At 54.4% G+C, this 18,874-nt stretch overlaps 6 protein-coding genes across 6 annotated transcripts; 3 read left to right on the top strand and 3 right to left on the bottom strand.

Moving 5' to 3' along the window:
- Nucleotides 1-975: 975 nt before the first annotated feature.
- Nucleotides 976-2,561, bottom strand: BO70DRAFT_422200 (putative MFS transporter; the record flags this gene model as incomplete). The annotated part of the gene is made up of 2 exons (XM_025547548.1): nucleotides 976-2,311; nucleotides 2,377-2,561. The coding sequence occupies 2 exons, from the start codon at nucleotides 2,559-2,561 to the stop codon at nucleotides 976-978; spliced, it is 1,521 nt and encodes a 506-aa protein (XP_025400885.1).
- A 1,349-nt stretch (nucleotides 2,562-3,910) lies between these two features.
- On the top strand, nucleotides 3,911-6,201 carry BO70DRAFT_288303 (Zn(II)2Cys6 transcription factor; the record flags this gene model as incomplete). The annotated part of the gene is made up of 6 exons (XM_025539276.1): nucleotides 3,911-4,036; nucleotides 4,252-4,417; nucleotides 4,497-4,664; nucleotides 4,722-5,191; nucleotides 5,238-5,372; nucleotides 5,419-6,201. The coding sequence occupies 6 exons, from the start codon at nucleotides 3,911-3,913 to the stop codon at nucleotides 6,199-6,201; spliced, it is 1,848 nt and encodes a 615-aa protein (XP_025400884.1).
- Nucleotides 6,202-7,451: 1,250 nt separating this feature from the next.
- BO70DRAFT_351253 (uncharacterized protein) lies at nucleotides 7,452-8,465 on the top strand (the record flags this gene model as incomplete). The annotated part of the gene is made up of 6 exons (XM_025541733.1): nucleotides 7,452-7,744; nucleotides 7,803-7,858; nucleotides 7,911-7,970; nucleotides 8,017-8,088; nucleotides 8,143-8,226; nucleotides 8,290-8,465. The coding sequence occupies 6 exons, from the start codon at nucleotides 7,452-7,454 to the stop codon at nucleotides 8,463-8,465; spliced, it is 741 nt and encodes a 246-aa protein (XP_025400883.1).
- Nucleotides 8,466-9,126: 661 nt separating this feature from the next.
- BO70DRAFT_427690 (uncharacterized protein) lies at nucleotides 9,127-9,843 on the bottom strand (the record flags this gene model as incomplete). The annotated part of the gene is made up of 1 exon (XM_025547902.1): nucleotides 9,127-9,843. One exon carries the CDS (start codon nucleotides 9,841-9,843, stop codon nucleotides 9,127-9,129), a length of 717 nt encoding a protein of 238 aa, XP_025400882.1.
- Nucleotides 9,844-10,139: 296 nt separating this feature from the next.
- BO70DRAFT_386011 (fungal specific transcription factor domain-containing protein) lies at nucleotides 10,140-12,374 on the bottom strand (the record flags this gene model as incomplete). Its single annotated transcript, XM_025545785.1, has 7 exons — nucleotides 10,140-10,726; nucleotides 10,798-11,270; nucleotides 11,330-11,515; nucleotides 11,568-11,582; nucleotides 11,650-11,915; nucleotides 11,979-12,219; nucleotides 12,345-12,374. 7 exons carry the CDS (start codon nucleotides 12,372-12,374, stop codon nucleotides 10,210-10,212), a joined length of 1,728 nt encoding a protein of 575 aa, XP_025400881.1. The 3' UTR covers nucleotides 10,140-10,209.
- A 793-nt stretch (nucleotides 12,375-13,167) lies between these two features.
- On the top strand, nucleotides 13,168-18,748 carry BO70DRAFT_386009 (ATP-binding cassette transporter). The gene is made up of 10 exons (XM_025545784.1): nucleotides 13,168-13,971; nucleotides 14,037-14,119; nucleotides 14,184-14,635; nucleotides 14,696-15,039; nucleotides 15,090-15,333; nucleotides 15,385-15,980; nucleotides 16,037-16,409; nucleotides 16,469-17,401; nucleotides 17,459-17,922; nucleotides 17,988-18,748. The coding sequence occupies exons 1-10, from the start codon at nucleotides 13,457-13,459 to the stop codon at nucleotides 18,445-18,447; spliced, it is 4,464 nt and encodes a 1,487-aa protein (XP_025400880.1). The 5' UTR covers nucleotides 13,168-13,456; the 3' UTR covers nucleotides 18,448-18,748.
- Nucleotides 18,749-18,874: the final 126 nt, after the last annotated feature.

The raw sequence follows: 18,874 nt of genomic DNA, 5'->3' as shown, positions 1-18,874 counted from the left end.
AATATAATAATTTATTAAATTCTATTATTATTATTTTCTATTTTTAATAATTTATTTACTCCAGTTTTTCTGATATTTTATCTTATTAAAACTATAAGAATATATTAATAATATAGACAGACTGGCCAGTTTACTATCTAAGATCTATTAGTTAGCTATTTAAGACTTGCCAGTTTACAGTCTTAGATTAATTAATTATCTTAGATTACTAGTTAGCAGACTAATAATTTTAAGTTTTATCTATTTCACAGCGAAGCAAGAGATCTTATTTTTATTAATTATTTTAGTTTTTATTTAATTATTAATTCTATTATTCTCGGTCCTGTTCTATTTATATAATTTTTATATAATTTTTATATAATTTTATATATTTTTATATATTTTTAATAGTCAATTGGCTATAAATATAAATAAAAAGATTTCTTAATTTTTAATTAATTTTTTAATAAATTTTAATTAAATTAAATTAGCTTTTAATCTTTTTCTTATTTATCTAATTTTTAATTTTTTTTATTACTTTTTTTATCTTTCTTTTATCTTTTTTTTATCTTTATCTTACTTTTATCTTATTTTTATATTTAATTTATATAAGAAAATAAGAGTTCAGTAAAGTCTTTCTAAAAGATTAAAGAAAAGTTTTTATTTAATTATCTAATTTTTAATTTTTTTATTTTTTACTTCTCTTATCTTTCTCTCACTTTCATCTCACTTTTGTATCTAATTTATATAAGAAAGTGAAAGTTCAATAAAGTCTTCTTAAGAAAAGTTCTTACTTCTTAAGAAAAGTTCTTACAGCCTTCTACTGAGTGGGACCAGGGTCAAATGAAGGGATGAAAGGGGCACTATGCCCGACCGAGGATATAGTAGCAGCTGTCATCCGGGAAAGACAATCGCAGAACGCTAGTTCAACACCACCGGCAAACTAATGAAGTGACAGCCCAGCCCAGCTCCTGGATCAATCGATCTAGATATCAATCATGTCACATATCGGAATCCCTTCTGGAGCCGTCGCGCGGCGGCGATATCGATGCCCTCCACGTCCGCCGTCTGCTGCAGGCGACGAAGCTCTCTCTCCGTCAGGATCGTGGCCTCGTTCTCCAGCCGCTCGAGTTGCTGGTTCAACGCCCGCAGATGCAGATACAGGAACGTCGCGGTGACGGCGCCCAGGATCTGCATGCCGATGCACACCCCCATGGCCAGGCGGTAGTAGGGGGCATCGTTGTAGGTGTAGGGAGTCCAGATGCTGGCGGAGTTGGCGACCGAGTTGATGAAGGCGTAGGCGGCGGCGCGCTTGGCGGGCGGGCGCGGGATGGCGTTGGCGATCCACGAATACAGCGTGCCGTTCTGCGCGAACACAAAGATCATCAGGAAGAAGCTGAAGTACCGCGGCCCGAACGAGTCCGTCGCCATGAAGATGATGAACCCCACGATCGTGAGCGGGATCGGCGCCACAAGGAACCAGAACCGATGCTCATACCGATCCGACAGGCACGAGTGCAGCAGGCTGTAGAACACCATGAACACGTACGGCGGCGCCACCAGCAGCAGCGAGATCGTGTGGCTGTACCCCAGCGTCTCCGTCAGCGTCGGGAAGAAGTTCTGGAACCCGCTCGCCGCCGCGATCGCCATGTATATGATCGCCAGCGCGTACGTCTTGATGTCCGTGAACGCCAGCTTCAGCCCTTTCAGCTGCGTCGCGCTGCCGCCCTCGTCCACGTCCGCCTCGGCCGCCTCGATGGCCAGCCGCCGGTTCGCGACATGCTTCATCTCCGGCGTCAGCAGCTTCCACGTCTCGGGGAAATCCGGCAGCACGAGACAGATCGCCAGCCCGATGGCCACGGTGATCGACCCCTCGATGATGTACAGCCACTGCCACGCCGACATGCCCTGCTTGCCAGCCAGGCCGTCGAGGATCCCCGCCGCGATCAGGTTCCCGAAGGCCCCGCTGAGCAGCGAGCCCGAGTAGAAGATGCTCATGCGCAGCGCCAGCTCCTTCTTGGTATACCACTTGGACAGGTAGAACAGCACGCCCGCGAAGAACGGCGCCTCCACCAAGCCGAGGATAAACCGGCACGCCACGATGCCCCCGTAGCTGGTCACCTGGCTGGTCAGCGCGGAGACGAGCCCCCACGCGCTCGTGAAGAAGCCGAGATACAGCGACGGGCGGCCCATGTAGTTGAGGAGCATGTTAGACGGGACTTGCATCAGGATGTATCCGACGAAGAGGATCGAGAGGCCCGTTTCGTAGTCCGACCCGACCAGCGACAGGTCCTGCTGTAGACCCTGCAGCTTGGCCGCGGCGTAGTTGTTTCTATCCTGCGTCAGCCTCAGTCCGCAGGCGGGGGCCATACCCTGATTTGTAATGGAAGGACCCACCGATCGATATAATTCATCAGGTAAACGAGAATAACCAACGGCATGATCAGCGAATCAATCCGCCGACGCAGCGTCCTCTCCAGCACCTTCTCCTCGTCGGTCAGCTGGGCGATCTGCACAACCTCCTCGTGGGCGATCTCGGCCTTTTCGCCCATGGCCTCATGGTCGGTGATGAATTTCTCCATGGGAGGCAGGAGGGGTGCGAAAAAGGGAGAGAAAAAAAGTGGCCGTGTCTGTCTGCCACTTTGCTAGGTATGTATGCAGTGGGATGGAGTTTGACGAGATGGTCCGCTACATATATATATACTTACTTATACATATCACCCTGATTGGTGACGAAACCTACCAGCAAATAAACTATGTATGTACCCCACATTCTACATCTACACTCCACACTCCACACAACCAACCCAATTCACTCCGTCAGATTGCCCATCCGGGGTGCAGAATACCCATTCATCCATACCCACTTGATCCTCTGCCCCGAGAGCACGGGGCACGGAGCACGGAGCACGGAGCAGGGATCACTGAGCCTGGATGTCGGAGGAGCGTGCGAGCGAGCGGGGGGAAGCTGGGGAATAAGCTGTCGCTCGCTGCTCGGGTGATCCTTTGCGTCGAGCTGACCCTGTCATGGCCCGGTGCGGCGATGACGCGATCATCTCATCGATCACGGCTGAACAGGGTCACGGTGTTCTGTGGCGATGGCACGGGATGGGGGGATGGTGGTAGATAGTCTGTGTGATTGGTCTGGTAGGGTTTGGGTGCTGGGTCGGGGTCGGGGTCTGGCTGGTTGGTTGGTATGCGCCATGATGGATGGATGGGGGTGATGTCTTGATGGTTAGGTAGGTATAGTTAGTAGATAGGTAGATGATCCTGCAGCATCCCGGGTGACCGGACTGTTTTGGGGGGGAAAGTTGTTGGCTCAACCAGATAGGGTTTGGATGCTGAGCGGCAATGATGGATGCCTGGACACCTTACAGCTGGACACCTTGAGGCCTTAACACCTGACAACTGACGCCTGATCCTCAAGGCAACAGGAATGCAGGTGGATGTATGGGTTAGTCAGCACCATCATGTACAAAGTATGCAACTTATGTGCTTCCTCCCTTGCATTATTATTCCCCCCTCCAACCTCTTCCTCCCCTCCTCACCGACACATCCCGTCCCATCCTCACTCACCTGCTACATGGTTCAGACAGAACCTGCTTCTATCTACTCCGTACGGAGTATCAATCTGGAACCACAGCCCCTCCACCACTACCATGCCGCTCTCAGCTCCCTCCACGACTGCCTCGGTCGCTGACTCTCCACCGAATCCACTCCCCCCCCCCCCCCCCCACATCATTGGCCTACCATAAGCGAAAGGGGATTTCGGGCCAATTCGGTCCTGCGCCCCCAGATCGCGAGGGCTGCGATCCTGCCGTACCGTTGGCCCCAGTCTCCCTGACGCTCGCCCGTCCGTCACCTCCTGCCTGGTCTGGCGTCACCTCGCGAACCTGATCCGCTGCCTGAGGTCTAGATACACCCGCCGCTCATGGTGAACCCCCAGCCGCACGCCGTTTTGGCCTCCGACCACTTCCGCGCCAGGTCGGCCCTGACCTCCAGTCAACTGGCCCGTCAATTGCGTTCCTGCAAAGTCTGCCGCTTCCGCAAGGTCAAGGTACGTCCCGTCCCGATCGGTTTATCACATCACTGTCGTGGTGCCCTGGTTGCCCCCTCGTTCCCCCCCCAAAAAACAAACACACCACCTAGCCAGATCAGACATAATCAAGTCACCCAATGGGGTTCTCGACGCGTCTGGTTGCCTGGAGGCCCGTGCAACATATCTGCCCGCCTGCATGCGTGATCTGAATTGACGATCGTGACGACAAACAGTGTGATCGCGTCCAACCCTGCCATGCATGCTGCGCCCATGGGTACCCCTCCAAGTGCGCCTATGATACCGACCCCGACGATAATCTTCAGCCCATCAGTCAGACGGACGAGATCCGGAACCTCCGGCACGAGATCCGTGAGCTAACGGCGACGCTTAATAGCCGACGTGCGTGTCCCACCCTGGGGTGCATGGCTTCGGTCGTTGCCGACGTGCTTGTTGCTGATGTGGTAATTTTGCCTTCTAGAACGCCGCGCCCGAAAGCCACGCCGTCTAGCGCAGCTGCAGGCCCTGTTTGATGCCATCCGCTCCGCTCCGCTCGACGTGACCAACCGTATTGTCGCCGACGTCCGAAGGACCCGCGGCAGAACACATGGGGAGGCGTTTCCGCTGGAACCGGAAAATGGATCCGAAGGTGGGTATCCGTTGGAGTGGGTGGGAGGGTGCCCGGAGCTGAATGTTGGCTGGACAGGTGCTGTGACGACTCGCCCACGCGGCTCACACGACCCCGATGGCAGGATAGACGAGGACGAGGCCGACTATCGGTCGGGTCGCCATGCGTCCAGTCGGAGTTCGTCCGAAGACAGCGAGGACTCGAGCTATGGAGCGGTTTGTCATTTGGGATCGTCGAAGCCGATGCTGGACGTGTTCATCGAGCGCTTCGTGGATGCCTTCAGCCCCCAGGTCAGCACCAAGGCAGGTCAAGCCGGTGCGGTGCGGCGGGCCGCGGGAATTCGCATGTTCTCGCCCATCCTCATGGACGCGTTTGAATCCGTCTCGACGGCGTATTTTGGTCGGATCATCCAGGACAAGGACCTCGAGGCATCGGGGTTCCGCCTCTATCCCCGCGTGCTGCGGAGTCTGCAGCAGGCCTTGCAAGATCCGGAGCGCAGCAAGGCCGAGTCGACGTTAGTGACCGTTATGCTGCTGATGGCATTTGAGGTGCGTCCCTGGGTCCTGATCGACGGTGTGATGCTGACGACAGCAGAGTGTCGAAAGAACGACTCAAGGGTCGCTGCTTGCCCATGTCCATGGTGCCATGCGTTTGATTGAGCATCGCGGCCCGGAGAATCATGTCCATGGTGTCGAACACCTGCTGTACACCGAACTCCGACCGTTCTGGGTATGCTTTTTGATATGGTCTATGCGACGTGTACTAACCAGTGCAGGTCTCCGCTTCGTTCATCACCCGTAGACCCTGCTTTCTCGCCGCCGAGGAATGGATCAACCTCCCGTGGTCAGCGAACACAAGCAAGAGAGACATCCTTCACTATCTCCTGGATCTGGCAGTCGAGGTCCCAGCTTTACTCGGGCAATTCGACGACGTTCAAGCAACCCTCGGCTCGAACTTGTCCAGCGTTCACGAGATTACCGTAAAGCAGGTTGCACTGTGGGACGGGGTCGCCGACCTTACCGAGCGCTTCCGCCGGTGGAAAGTCCAGTGGGTGGACAGCTACCCCGACGGGCCACCGCAGGAAGTAGAAGTCGTTCCCAGTGACCAGTTTCCACTGTTCCAGTGTCGAGACTTCCGTACCGGCGGGGTGATGACCCCGACCACGTTCGTCTATCCGGACCTGCGTCTTGCGCAAACGATGTGCCTCTATTACTCCATCCGACTGGTGCTGTCGTCCGTGGACACCCGGCCAGAGGGTCGCGTGGGGCCCCTGGACCAGTACGCCATGGGATGCGGGATCTGCCGGTCCCTCGAGTGGTACATCCAAAACGCGGCCGGGAATATGATCAACCGGCTGGTGTTTCCCGTACGGGTTGCCTGGGAGATCTTCCCGGACGCTGGACCGGAACGCCGGTACTTGCAGGAGGTGCTAAAGCTGGTGGAAAAACGACATTCCCTTGCTCTCTGGGGCGGAGGCATGTCCGAGCTTTCTCCTCGGGCCGGATCCCCGCAAGAGGAGTCCCCGGATATGGTGCAGGTGCAGGCACAGGAGGGGTGAAGCGGAGAGTTGGCGATCGCTGGACGACCCAATCGACTGTCTTTCATGAGTGATGATTTTGTGGCTGTTTGGCGAGCACGGCGGCCGTGATATTGCTGCCGACTGGCCGTCCGGAGGCACCGGCAATAGACAGTCTAGGTAGTCACTACAGCGCCAAATGAGCATGGTCTACCTTGGCCCTCCTATTGGAGGCACTGACTCGCCGGCATGGGATATTACCGTAAGCAACCCTCTCATGCCACAATCTAGAACGCTAGAAGGCTAGAAGCACTTTAGCTCGGACCCGCAATGCGAGGTGTCAAGCCTGGAAGACCCGGTGATGCGCTCCACCATGGACACGACATTAAGCCAATATGTGGCAACCAGTCCAGGACCGGGTTTTTGAATGACTTGATCACGACGAGAGCCTGAATTTCCCACCGGCCTGATGTCCGAGCTCCGAACGTGTTTATATGTCTGAGACGCTGACAGCGACTTCTAATTGCCCGAAATCGAACAGGGGTCAGTGCAGATTGGAGTTGCAGAAGGCAGAACCATTATGTGCGAGCTGATAATATTACTTGGGGCAGGGTTTACATTACATTATCATCAGTCATGATTACTTTGCTAACCGTTGGCGCCAGCGGGGCTGAGCCTGCAACGGTGTCGCCCTTGAAGCATTAGATATCTAGGACTGATGTCCGCAATAATTACATCTTGGCAGTAGTCTGCTGGATACCGTGGACTGTGACTCGCTCCGAGGCCCAGGATCACCAGGGGGATTGCCGTAAATGAAGTCGATATTAAGGGCGTGTGGTCAAGGGCTCACAGAAATCAATCAGGGGGTGGTCCGTGCGGCCGACACGAATGCCCTACGAGTGCCGGCAGCCGTGAACGACCCTGTCTGGTTGAGGTTGAGACAGACGGGTTAGGAAGAGTTTATCCGTCCAATGCTGCCGCTGGCCTGGACGCTAAAAGGCTTGGATCCAAGCAAGCTTAAATCACTGAGGTTAGTGTTTCATCTTCAAACAAGCTTGAACGGCCTGCCAGTGGGTCCTCGCCCTTGTAGGGCTCCACCGTCCCCCTGATACAATCTTCGTGCCAGAACGACGGCAGGCCGTCCAGCCTTTCTCTCGGGGATCCTCTTATATCTTGCGCTCTGCCCGGCTCTGTCGACTCTTTCTGCATCACCAACTCACCCACTCTTTTTCTCAGTCCTTCTTTTCACGCGACCGGTTCGCCTCACACTCTTTCCACAACCCACCTTCAACATGCGTTACTCCTACACTGCTGTCCCCCTGGCCTTTGCCGCCCGTGCCGCCGCCGTCGCTAGCGACGCCTGGGCTTTCGGAAACGGGTTCTACACCGGCCCTCCCTCCGCCGGTCACATCACCAAGGCCACCTGGTCCCTGGTCGCCCCCTCCGTCCCCTCGGACGTCGAGGTCTCGAACTCGGACGACGAGGTCTGGGTTTCCCTGTGGGTCGGTGTCTCTGCGAGCGCCGGTTCCTACGACGATGACCTGTACCAGCCTCTGCTGAACTGGTCTCCGGACAACGAGTCTCAGTAAGTGTGAAGCAGATGCCGGATGTTGGGAGAAAGTTGGACTATGCTAACGGCACAGGGGCTGCCCTGCCTCCGACTCCGAGTGGTGTGTTGCTGCCAGCACCTACACTCCCGGTAAGACTCATTGTTTCACAGCAACCGTACCGCCGTACTAACCATATCGCAGACGGCCAGAACGGCCAGGCCTACGTGACCGTCCCCAAGGACTCCCAGATCGACTTCGAGGGTAGGTCTGATTGATAGCTCTATTGTGACATGACTAATGAGAGCAGTCTACGTTGAGGACGACAAGGTCTACCAGGTCGTTTCCATTGACGGCAAGACCGTCTCCAAGGAGAGCGACAGTCAGTTCCCCCCCCCTTCCCCCACAATCTCTTTCAACCGTACTGACCAAACAGCCCTCGACCACCCCCTCCAGTACCTCTACTCCGGTGACGAGTGCTACACCGGCTCCGGTGACTGCGGTACCCTCGCTTCCTACAGTAAGCCCCCCCTCCCTCTCGCTTCCATCATTTGACCATCGGGCGCAATACTGATTGATGTAGGCTGGAACAACATCACCATCACCCTGAGCGAGAAGAACGAGGCCTTCGGCACCACCCTGGACCTGTACAGCGGCTCCAGCTCCAACGGGTTCACCACCCCGGACAGCGGAAAGACCTGGGTCCTTGACTCGGTTGTGATCAACAAGGACACCTTTGCTGATGTCGAGACCAAATAAGCGGTCGAGAGCGAAGAAGCGGGTGGCTTGATGGGTTAATGGCTGCTAGTCGGTCGTCACCCATCATCCGTCGTCTTTCTAAGGCTTGGACTTGCTTTGAGGGGCTGGTCTGATGGGAACAGATAGTTGTTGCGGTGGTGTGATTGTAATATATTCTTTCTGCATGAATAGTACTTATCTTGAGTGGTGTACCGTGTGCTGCTGTACTTTTTTAGTGAGATGCTGGGTTCGCCTCATCGGCTCTTCGCCAACCGTCCCTTGCCCGGCCCGGCCCTAACCGGGTTGCCAGGGGTCAATGACATCCTCCTGTGGCGATAGACTATTTGAATAGTCCTTCAGCAGGATCTGCTTGCAGCAGAAGGTATCAGGCATCGCCATCTAGGACCTAGGCTTCTAGAATTGCCACAGACCTCCCAGTTCCACGATCTGGGATGTGGTGGAGGGTGTGAAAAGACAGTCTGCAGGTTCATTCTTCATCGATCATCGTAGTGACATTAACTACATAGACAAATCATCTCCCTCTCTTTCTTCCCCTGTTTTCTCTTTTAAACAGAAAAAAAAAAGAAAAAACAACACGCGGACATCGAGCAATACGGCATAAATCGTCAAGGAGGCGGCAACCAGCCCTCATCCGGCCCCAAGCAAAACCAGTCCCCATGGCTCAATCCCCCCAGATGTACGCATGCATCAACTCGATCTTATAGTCATCCCACGGGGACCTCAGCTCCGGCAACTTGCCGATCATCGGGTCCTCCATGTAGTGGGCGACATTGATCTCGAACCCCCGGGCCTGTGTGCAGCACAGACACGCCGACGTGCAATGGCTGCGGTGATGGGGTCGCTTTTCACTGCGCTGGCGCCTGCAGCAGCCACACCGGCGCCCGCAGCAGCCCCCGGCGCCCGCGCACTCGGCCTCCATCCAGTCCGAGAGATGCCAATTCCGTCCCCGATGCGCCTCCAGCGCACGCTTCAGGGCTCTGTTGGGCATGCGACTGATGAGGTTGTATTTTTTTTGTTCCAGCCTCCAGATCGTGCGAAGCAGCGCGTGGAGCTGCCTTTTCTGTTCCTGCATTTCGGTCACCAGCTCGCCACTATCCGCCGCCGAGGGGGCTTCGTTCAGTCGTTCGTACAAAGTGTCATGCCGAGACTGCAGGTACCTCTCGCGTTGGATGCTGAAGCGGAGTTCCGTCACCACCCGGACGTAGTCGAAGAGTGATTTCCAGGCTTTGCGGGGTGGCCCGCCCATCCATTCATGATGCTTGTAGCGGAGCTTCTGGGCGTCTCTCCACCGACCCTGACGGTCGAGTCTGTCTTCGTGACGCTCGAAGAGGGGCTCGAACCTCCTGGCGATAGCTGCTGTGAGAAAATTGACAAACATGAGGTCGGGTTAGAGATGTCGAGTTTGTGGTGGGAAGGGTGGAGTGAGTAAAGAAGGTGGCACGGGTGAAGAAAATACTGGCGTCGTTGCAGACACCAGAGAGGGCGTTTTTTTGCTCATACTTGGATCAATATGACCATATCATGTCAGGGCCAACGGAGCCCGGTTCCGGTTTAGCGCAGACGGATCCTGATCTTGATTCGCGATTTTATTGGTCGATCAAGTCCTCGATCTTCTTGGTTTGATCCAATCATCAAACCCTATTGGTCCATAATGGAAAGGAGAAGCAGCAACAGCAGAGGTTCTGTTTGGAAATTGGGCCTGCCATGTATATATTAAAAAAAAAAGGCAGAAGATTGATTACGGTTATAAAGAGTACGGATGATCAAAAAGGTCCCTAACGTCTATCCCAAACAGCTGCAAGTCCCCCAAGTAATAGCTCGGGTCGTCGACAAAGGGTAGAAAGAGAGATTCGTTGCGGTCCAGTGAAGCGGGGCTCCAAGGTTGGGTGACATCAGGGAGACCGGCGACCGATTCTTGAGGTTGCGGCATCATTGGGACATTGAGATTCATCGCGGTCCCCAACATGCCTGCGGGAGGAGGAGGAGGAGGAGCCTCCGCTGCAAGCTGCAATGGGACATTCTCACTAGCCTCTCGGGATTTGGACTTGCGGGTTTCCGACACGTAGTTGCGTGCAAGGTGTGCAAACTCAGCGACGAGAGAGCCAGGGAGCGCCCCTTTACTGGCGTATTCGAGTCGGCTGAAGTGCCCGCCTGCGATGTCCAGAAGCGCCAAGCTGAGGCCGGTCTCGGGGTGATTCGGGTTATGAACGACGAGGTCGAAGAGGATCATCAGGGAGGAAAGGGGCAGAACGGCGAGGATCCTGGAGCTAGAGTTAGGTTGTGCACTCTCTGTCTGGGACACCTGACAACAGCCAAGAGACGTGCGACTTACCAAACCGGTGTGGAGGGTGCCACCTCGATATAGCCCGTCAGTTCTAGGACACTGCGTGCTGTCCGCATCAAGTCGCGCTTCATGACCTCCTGCTGTGTGGTCCCCAGGCGAACAGCACCATAATGCAAAACGGTCCAGGACAGTGTGAGGAGGGCGTTCAAGTAAAGAAAGTGAGTAGTCAAGGCGACCTGGACGGTCAAGGACTCGCGCAACAAACGCGGTTTCAGCATCTCCCCCGGTCGGAATCGGGGTGGGGCGGATAAGCGCCAGCTCTCCAGCTCCAGGCGTAGGCTCTCCACCAGAGAGTTGTAGGCCGTTAGGGGCTGGCTGACTGAACTGATGGTGAAGAGAGACTGGTGGATTTTGGCGACTAGACGCGCATACTTGACGAAGCTGAAGAACCAGTCGTAGTCATCGAACGTGGATTCCGGGACATCGGGGATCGCACAGCTGATATTCGCGTCCTCCAGAATCTGAGGCGGTCAGATTACTAGTGCAGGGACCTTTCTAAGGCCGAGATATGATGACCCACCGAAACCTTGCCGGTTGTGAAGCAAGACGTCTTTTCCATGAAGTACAGTACCCAGAACGTGCGACGGCAAGGGCCTTCTTGCGGACTGTTCGACCGATTGAATCCCAGCCCTTGTGCCATTGTGGCGGCCTCTGAGAGCATCAAAGGCTCAAATTGGAAGGCAGACACTGTTGATGAAAATATCGCCTGCGAGGGGGTTCAGTTGCGCTGCTTAATCACTTCGAAGCGAGTAACATACCAGAGCCATGAAAGCCTGTCATCATAGTACTGAATTAGAGACACCACTTTGACGAGGGAAGGCAGGGAAGGAAGGAACGCACTTGAACTGCAGTCAAGGACCCTCTGCCGAAAAGGAGAGCCTGGAAGTACGACAGAGACCGTTCAAAGTACGACCAGGCCTCTCCGATGCCAGCCTCGAAGCTCCCCCCCTCATTATTCTGGCACCCGATAGCCAGGACTGCGTAGAAGAGAGCAGCCCAGCTTTTGTCGGCCGCCAGAGACTGAGCCAGATCTGGCACCGCGGCCCTCTGACGAAAGGCGTCCGGAGAGAGGAACGGGTACAGCGGATGGACGGTATCAAAGTACGCTGCGAACAGGCGACGGTCAGCTGGAGCGGGGGGGGGGGACTAAATGACGAGTCTACACCCACCACCGATATGGGAGTTGATGGTCTCCAGGCCGGGCAGGTCATGGTCGGGTTCTGCGCCCTGGTGTACGTTGACGTGAGCCTGAGGGATAGATGAGGTGGCCTTGACCTTGCTCGCAACCACGGCGCGGATTTCCTCTAGCAACTGATCCAGTCGATTATGACCCAGCCTGTCACTGATGGAGCGCACGCGCTTCGCGGGAAAGAAGGAGATGTTGGGATTGGGGCCGAAGATGGTGGTTAGCTGCGACGATGGTTAGTTCGGGGGTGTTCGGGGCGGACGGGACCATGATACCTGGTCCGGATGGCTGGCACCGCCGCGCCGTCGAGAGGCCTGGCGATTGGCGAGCAGTGAGTCAATATACAAACCCGAGGGTACGTCGGTGTGGTGGGCGGCATGGTCGAGGGTGCCGCAGGACTGCTGGTATGGGGGAGCGTTGGCGAGGGTGGTGGTGGTGGTGAGAGGGAGCACTGGGGAGGATGATCAGGTTTGAGTAAGGGAAGATGGAGAGAAGCATACAAGACGGGTCGTATTTGCGCTTGCGCGGCCTCTTGACGGGGGTGAAGGAACACGGTTGGGTCTGCGACTGTGGGATCCGGAGGAGGGGGGGGTTACTTAAGGCACCCAAGGCAGGGCAAGGGGAACCCGGGTGGGCAGCCTGGCTTACCAGGCAGAAGTCGCAGGCATCTGTCGTGCCTGATATTTCTGGCAGGACGGGAAACGGCTGAGTCAGAACAGGAACCCCGCGTTCGTCTTCTCTCCTTCTCTCCTTCCATCTCCGATTGACTCACTGCATCGCGTCTTCCTGGCGCGGCACGCGTCGCACGCCTTGTGGAGTGGTTCGGACCCTGAGGTCGCCGCCGACATCGTTTTTAGCTGGATCGTTCGTGAGAGAGCGATGGAGCAGGAGAGAGAAAAGAGAAACAAAAGGGAGCGCGCGTGGCGAGCTGGCCATGGCTTCGCCGCCGCCGCCGCCGTCACCTTCCGACGCTCCCGTCGCTCCGGCGCCGACGGACGCGCCCCCACCTGGCCTTCGGCGCCGAACCCCCCAGTCTTTCTACCACGACACCACCACCAGACTGACCAGACGGCGCGGAATCAGGAATCCCTCCCCCCCCCCCCCCGGGAATCAAGTTGCACATTGTCAGGCGGCATCGAAGGCATCGTCATCATGTCGGCATCGAACGAAGATCCCCGAACGACTAGCTCTCAAAAGGTCAAAAGGAGCCCGCTCCCTCTCGGCAGTTCCCCTGGTCGGCAGCGATAGTCTGCTTAACTGGCCCCGTTATAATTGCAACCGGCATAGCTCTTTCCATTCCCCTGGGCCTTGGGTTATTTTTATCGATCGATTTATACCACCCTCTGTCTTCTCTTGCCTTTCCCTCACCTTTCCCCCACGGCAGTTCGCGACACAACTATCTGCAATCCGGACGACGGCAGAAAGTGTTGGGGCCGTCACTGTTGAGCATTCATTATCCCCATGTCTCATCCGGAGACAGACCCAAATATGCTTGAGACGGCCAGCTCCACTGGAGGGACCGACACCATGAGGGAAGACGCGGACTCGATAGAGATATCGCCTGGGGATCAACAGGAGATCAAGAAACTGGCCAGACGTCTGACCGAATCCTCTACCAAGGACTGGCCCCATGGATCTACACCAAACCCGTTCACAGGAGTGGATGATCCCACCTTGGATCCCAACTCGCCCAAGTTTAGCCCGAAGCACTGGGCCAAGGCTGTGATTCAATTGACCTCGCAAGATCGCGATAGGTATCCGGAGCGCACCGCCGGCGTGTCCTTCCGGGACCTCAGCGTCTATGGTTACGGAAGTGCAGTTGGGTACCAAAAGGACATTCTGAATGTTGTTTTGCAGGCGGCAGATCGAGTAGGTAGCCTGATCAATCACAAGGACCAAGAACTGCAGATCTTGAGAGATCACGATGGTCTGCTACGCAGTGGGGAAATGCTTCTGGTTCTTGGAAGACCGGGAAGGTAAGCTCCATGATCGCTCGCTTTTTGACCTGCTTGAACAGTATTAACCATCAATTCCGCTCTAGTGGTGTCTCTACGTTTCTAAAGACAATTGCTGGCCAAACCAAAGGATTGCATTTGGGCAGTGCGACAGAGTTTAACTATCAAGGTGTGAAACCCTTTGACGATGCTGACCAGGCATATCACTGACAATCTATCTCCCGGGACACTAGGCATTCCATGGAGCGAGATGCACAAACAATTCCGTGGCGATGTGGTCTATCAGGCTGAAACCGACGTCAACTTTCCTCATCTGACAGTGGGACAGACACTGAAATACGCAGCTCTGGCCAAAACCCCGCGTAATCGATTACCCGGGGTCTCTCGTGAATGCTATGCAACGCACCTCCGCGATGTAGTCATGGCGGTGTTTGGAATCTCCCACACACTGAACACTAAGGTGGGAGATGACTTCGTTCGCGGTGTGAGTGGTGGCGAAAGGAAGCGGGTCAGCATTGCTGAAGTCGCCCTCACCCAAAGCTGCATTCAGTGCTGGGATAACAGCACCCGGGGCCTGGATAGTGCCACGGCACTAGAGTTTGTTCGAACAGTGAGACTCTCCGTCGGTATGGCTGGCACCGCAGCCATCGTGGCTTTGTATCAAGCCTCGCAGCAGTCGTATGATGTAAGTGAACTATTCCCTTGATGGCCAACCTCGTGTGGCAGCACCTGACTGGATTTACAGGCCTTCGATAAGGTCGCGGTCTTGTACGAGGGCCGACAGATTTATTTCGGCCCCATTGACCACGCAAAGCAATATTTCATCGACATGGGCTATCACTGCCCGGATCGGCAAACCACGGCAGACTTCCTCACCTCCCTGACCAACCCTGTGGAGCGGGTGGTACAACCGGGCTGGGAGGCTCGAGTGCCTCGGACCCCTGATGAATTTGCCACGGCCTGGAAACAGAGTCAGCTGAGAAATGAACTGTTGAAGGAAATTGCTGTTTTCGACCAAGAATACCCAATCGGAGGACCAGAGCTTGAGAAGTTTCAAGTCTCAAGGAATGCTGAGAAGTCTCGATGGATGTAAGTTCTGCGTTCTTTGCTGGGCATGGTGATGTTTTAACATCTCTTAGAACTGCCAACTCGCCATACACGATCTCCATCCTCCAGCAGATCATGCTATGTCTCCGAAGAGGCTACCGCCGGATCCTGGGAGATACAACTTTCTTTTGGGCTACAGTTATCGGCAACTTCATCCTGTCACTCGTCCTTGGCAGCGTTTTCTATGACCTCGCCGATTCGACGTCTTCATTCACCGACCGATGCACGCTCCTCTTTTTCGCCGTACTGTTCAATGCATTAAATAGTGCTCTAGAAGTACGCGTCTCCACATTTTGCATGGATCATATTACTGACGAGATTGATTAGATTCTTGCCCTCTATGCCCAGCGACCCATTGTTGAGAAACATACAGCGTATGCCTTTTACCACCCGATGGCCGAAGCGGTGGCATCCATGATATGTGATCTTCCATGCAAAATAATCTCAACCTTGTCCTTCAATATACCTTTGTACTACATGGCTAATCTGCGACGCGACTCCGGGCATGTGGTGATCTACCTTCTGTTTGCGTTCATGTCGACTTTGACTATGTCCATGATCTTCCGCAGCATTGCTCAATTAACACGCACGGTCCCCCAAGCCCTGACCCCAATTGCATTAGGCGTCATCGGCCTGGTGGTATACACTGGATTCGTGCTGCCTACTCGGAACATGCAGGACTGGCTGCGTTGGCTTAACTATCTCAACCCAATCGCGTATTCGTATGAAACGCTAGTATCCAATGAGTTCCACGATCGGTACTTCCCGTGTGCCAGCTTCGTCCCATCCGGTCCAAGCTATGAAAATGTCCCAAGCGCCGACAAAACATGCTCCGTCGCGGGAACTTCAGCCTCCTCGGATCTAGTCAGTGGTGATGCGTACATCGCAGCTAACTATGAGTATTACTACTCGGATACCTGGAGGTTTGTTGCAAACCGTACGCCACCGAAGGAATTTGCTAACGATGTTGTGTTGCCAGGAATTTCGGCATCCTTATTGCCTTTATCGTCTTTTTCATGACCACATACCTTCTGATCGCCGAGTTTATCTTGTTCGACTCTTCCAAAGGTGAAGTGTTGGTGTTTCAGCGCAAGCACAAGGCGGCTCTTCGTGGCAGAGATACTGCAAACGACGAAGAGAGTGGCGCAGAAAAGGCAATGGCAGGGGAGAGTCGTTCTTCGGCCGGTCACCACGAAGGCAGCTCAGGGGAGAAGACCCTAGGCTTCCAATTCCAGTCAAACAAGTTACATTGGAGGGATGTGTGTTATGATGTGCCCATCAAGGGCGAAATACGGCGGATATCCGATCATATCGATGGATGGGTGACCCCTGGCACCCTAACGGCATTGATGGTACGGTTCATCCCCTCTAGTTTTGTTTGTCCATCATGCTTACTTTCCGAACGGTACAGGGCGCTTCCGGGGCTGGAAAAACCACTCTCCTCGATCTTTTGGCGAGTCGGGTCAAAACAGGTGTCGTCTCTGGCAATATCTATGTTAATGGCATTCCCCGGGACCCTTCATTTCAGCGGAGAGTTGGGTACTGCCAGCAAAGTGATAATCATCTCGAGACAAGCACCATCCGCGAAGCCCTTCAGTTCAGCGCCCTCCTTCGACAGTCTTCCTCGGTCAGCAAGGCAGAGAAGCTGCAATATGTTGAAGAGGTAATTGATCTTCTGGAAATGAGATCCTATGCCGACGCTGTAGTCGGTGTTCCGGGCGAGGGTCTTAATGTGGAGCAAAGAAAACGGTTGACGATCGGTGTGGAACTTGCCGCGAAGCCCGATTTGTTACTTTTTCTTGATGAGCCGACTTCGGGCCTGGATAGTCAGACCGCGTGGTCTATCTCACTGCTACTGCGCAAGCTCTCCGACCATGGACAAGCCATCCTATGCACCATCCACCAGCCGTCCGCAATTCTCTTCCAACAGTTTGACCAGCTCCTCCTCCTGGCTAGGGGTGGACGAACGGTCTACTTCGGGCCAATCGGGGAGAACTCGCGGACCCTGACCGGATACTTCGAGAGGCACGGTGCCAGGCCTTGTGCGGATGACGAGAACCCCGCTGAATGGATGCTGGAGGTTATCGGTGCTGCCCCTGGGAGTGTGGCGGCTTGCGACTGGCCTGTTACATGGAAAGAAAGCCCCGAGTATCAAGAGGTTCGACAGGAACTCGAGCGACTCGAAAAGTCCGGATCCTCAGAGTCCCGCCCTGAAACGGGATCCACACAGCAATACGCGGCTCCTTTCTCCGACCAGCTTTGGCTTTGTACCATGCGAGTGTTCCAGCAGTATTGGCGCTCTCCATCCTACATCTACGCCAAGTTGATACTCTGTTTCGGAGCGGTAGGTTCATGCCCAACTTTGTCTTCACGCCCCGGCCCCTGCTGACCGACCATCCAGGCTTTATTCATTGGTCTTTCGTTCCTCAACACAAAAATCACGGTCCTTGGGCTCCAGCATCAGACTTTTGCCATCTTCATGCTGCTTATAATCTTCGTGTTCCTTGCCTACCAGACCATGCCCAATTTCATCAAACAGCGTGATCTGTACGAGGTTCGTGAGCGCCCGGCCAAAACATATGCATGGTCGGCTTTCATGCTGGCCAATATTATGGCGGACATTCCCTGGAATTCGCTGGCCGCCGTCCTGATCTTCCTCCCTTTCTACTACATCATCGGAATGAACCATAATGCTCAGGAAACCCACGAGCAAACCGAGAGAAGTGGACTCATGTTCCTTCTCGTTTGGTCTTTCATGATGCATTGTGGCACGTTCACCATGATGATGGTTTCGAGTGTGGCAACTGCCGAAGTCGGAGCCACTCTGGCGCTGTTACTGTTCGCCATGAATCTGATTTTCTGCGGGTATGTTCATCGTCTCATCCCACTGGGACGGACCATCCATGCTAATTGACCTTCTCCGACGACAGTGTGATGGTCAGTCCGTCGAGCCTCCCGGGGTTCTGGATCTTCATGTACCGAGTCTCCCCGTTAACGTACCTTATCGGTGGCATGCTCTCCACCGGATTAGCCAATGCCAAGGTTACGTGCGCCGACATCGAGCTTATCGAAATCCAGCCCCCCAGCAACGAGACGTGCGGGAGCTATCTGGCCGACTATATCAAGATCGCGGGTGGTGCGGTTTACAACCCGGAGGCCACCTCCAACTGTGAATTCTGCGAGATGACGGACTCGAACGTGTATCTGGCAGAGCTCTCCTCTTATTATAGCGAGCGGTGGCGCAACTTTGGACTGATGTGGGCTTACATTGCCTTCAACGTGTTCGCGGCGCTGTTCCTGTACTGGTTCGTGCGGGTCCGGAGTTCCGATGCCGGAATCATCCGCCGGCTAGCCAAGCTGTTCTCATCCAAAAAGGAGGGATCCCAATAGCTTGTGCCTCCCACGGCGAGCAATTCCTGGCTTGGTACCTACTCTTCACGATGTCGGGGATAATTTGCGGACCGATCGGTTTAACCTGGCCTTTCTTCAAGGTCATTCGCGCGGGCCATCCTTTGGTCTCATCTCAGATAGACTTCTTCCATTCTTGTCCTTGCACGATGGACATCCATTGTCTCACGTTCAGTGTGCGCGTGTTTGCTCGTTGACCTCGTTGTTTCGAGGGTGTGACCTGGGATTTACCTCCTCTTTCTTTAAGACTTCCGCTAGAGGGGACTAGATATATATTTAGCAGAGCTCTGTATTCAGATGAAACCTTTGCTTGCAACCCTGATGAATCGATGTATCTTATGTTCCAGACCATCGGTAACTCCTGGTATCACGTACACACGTACAATTGCTTTAGCTGGGTGGATTGTTG

This window comes from Aspergillus heteromorphus (genome assembly GCF_003184545.1).
Source record: "Aspergillus heteromorphus CBS 117.55 chromosome Unknown BO70scaffold_7, whole genome shotgun sequence".
NCBI classification, from domain to species: Eukaryota; Fungi; Ascomycota; class Eurotiomycetes; order Eurotiales; family Aspergillaceae; genus Aspergillus; species Aspergillus heteromorphus.
The sequence above is the reverse complement of the archived record's forward strand: the minus strand, read 5'-3'. Positions and strand labels throughout refer to the sequence as shown.

Bases quoted from the DNA above. Each gene is read 5' to 3' on its own strand.
- BO70DRAFT_386009 (XM_025545784.1), top strand. From the start codon at position 13,457: ATGTCTCATCCGGAGACAGACCCAAATATGCTTGAGACGGCCAGCTCC. The intron at 15,334-15,384 runs GTACGCGTCTCC...GAGATTGATTAG, and splicing joins CATTAAATAGTGCTCTAGAA to ATTCTTGCCCTCTATGCCCA. The intron at 17,402-17,458 runs GTAGGTTCATGC...CCGACCATCCAG, and splicing joins TGATACTCTGTTTCGGAGCG to GCTTTATTCATTGGTCTTTC.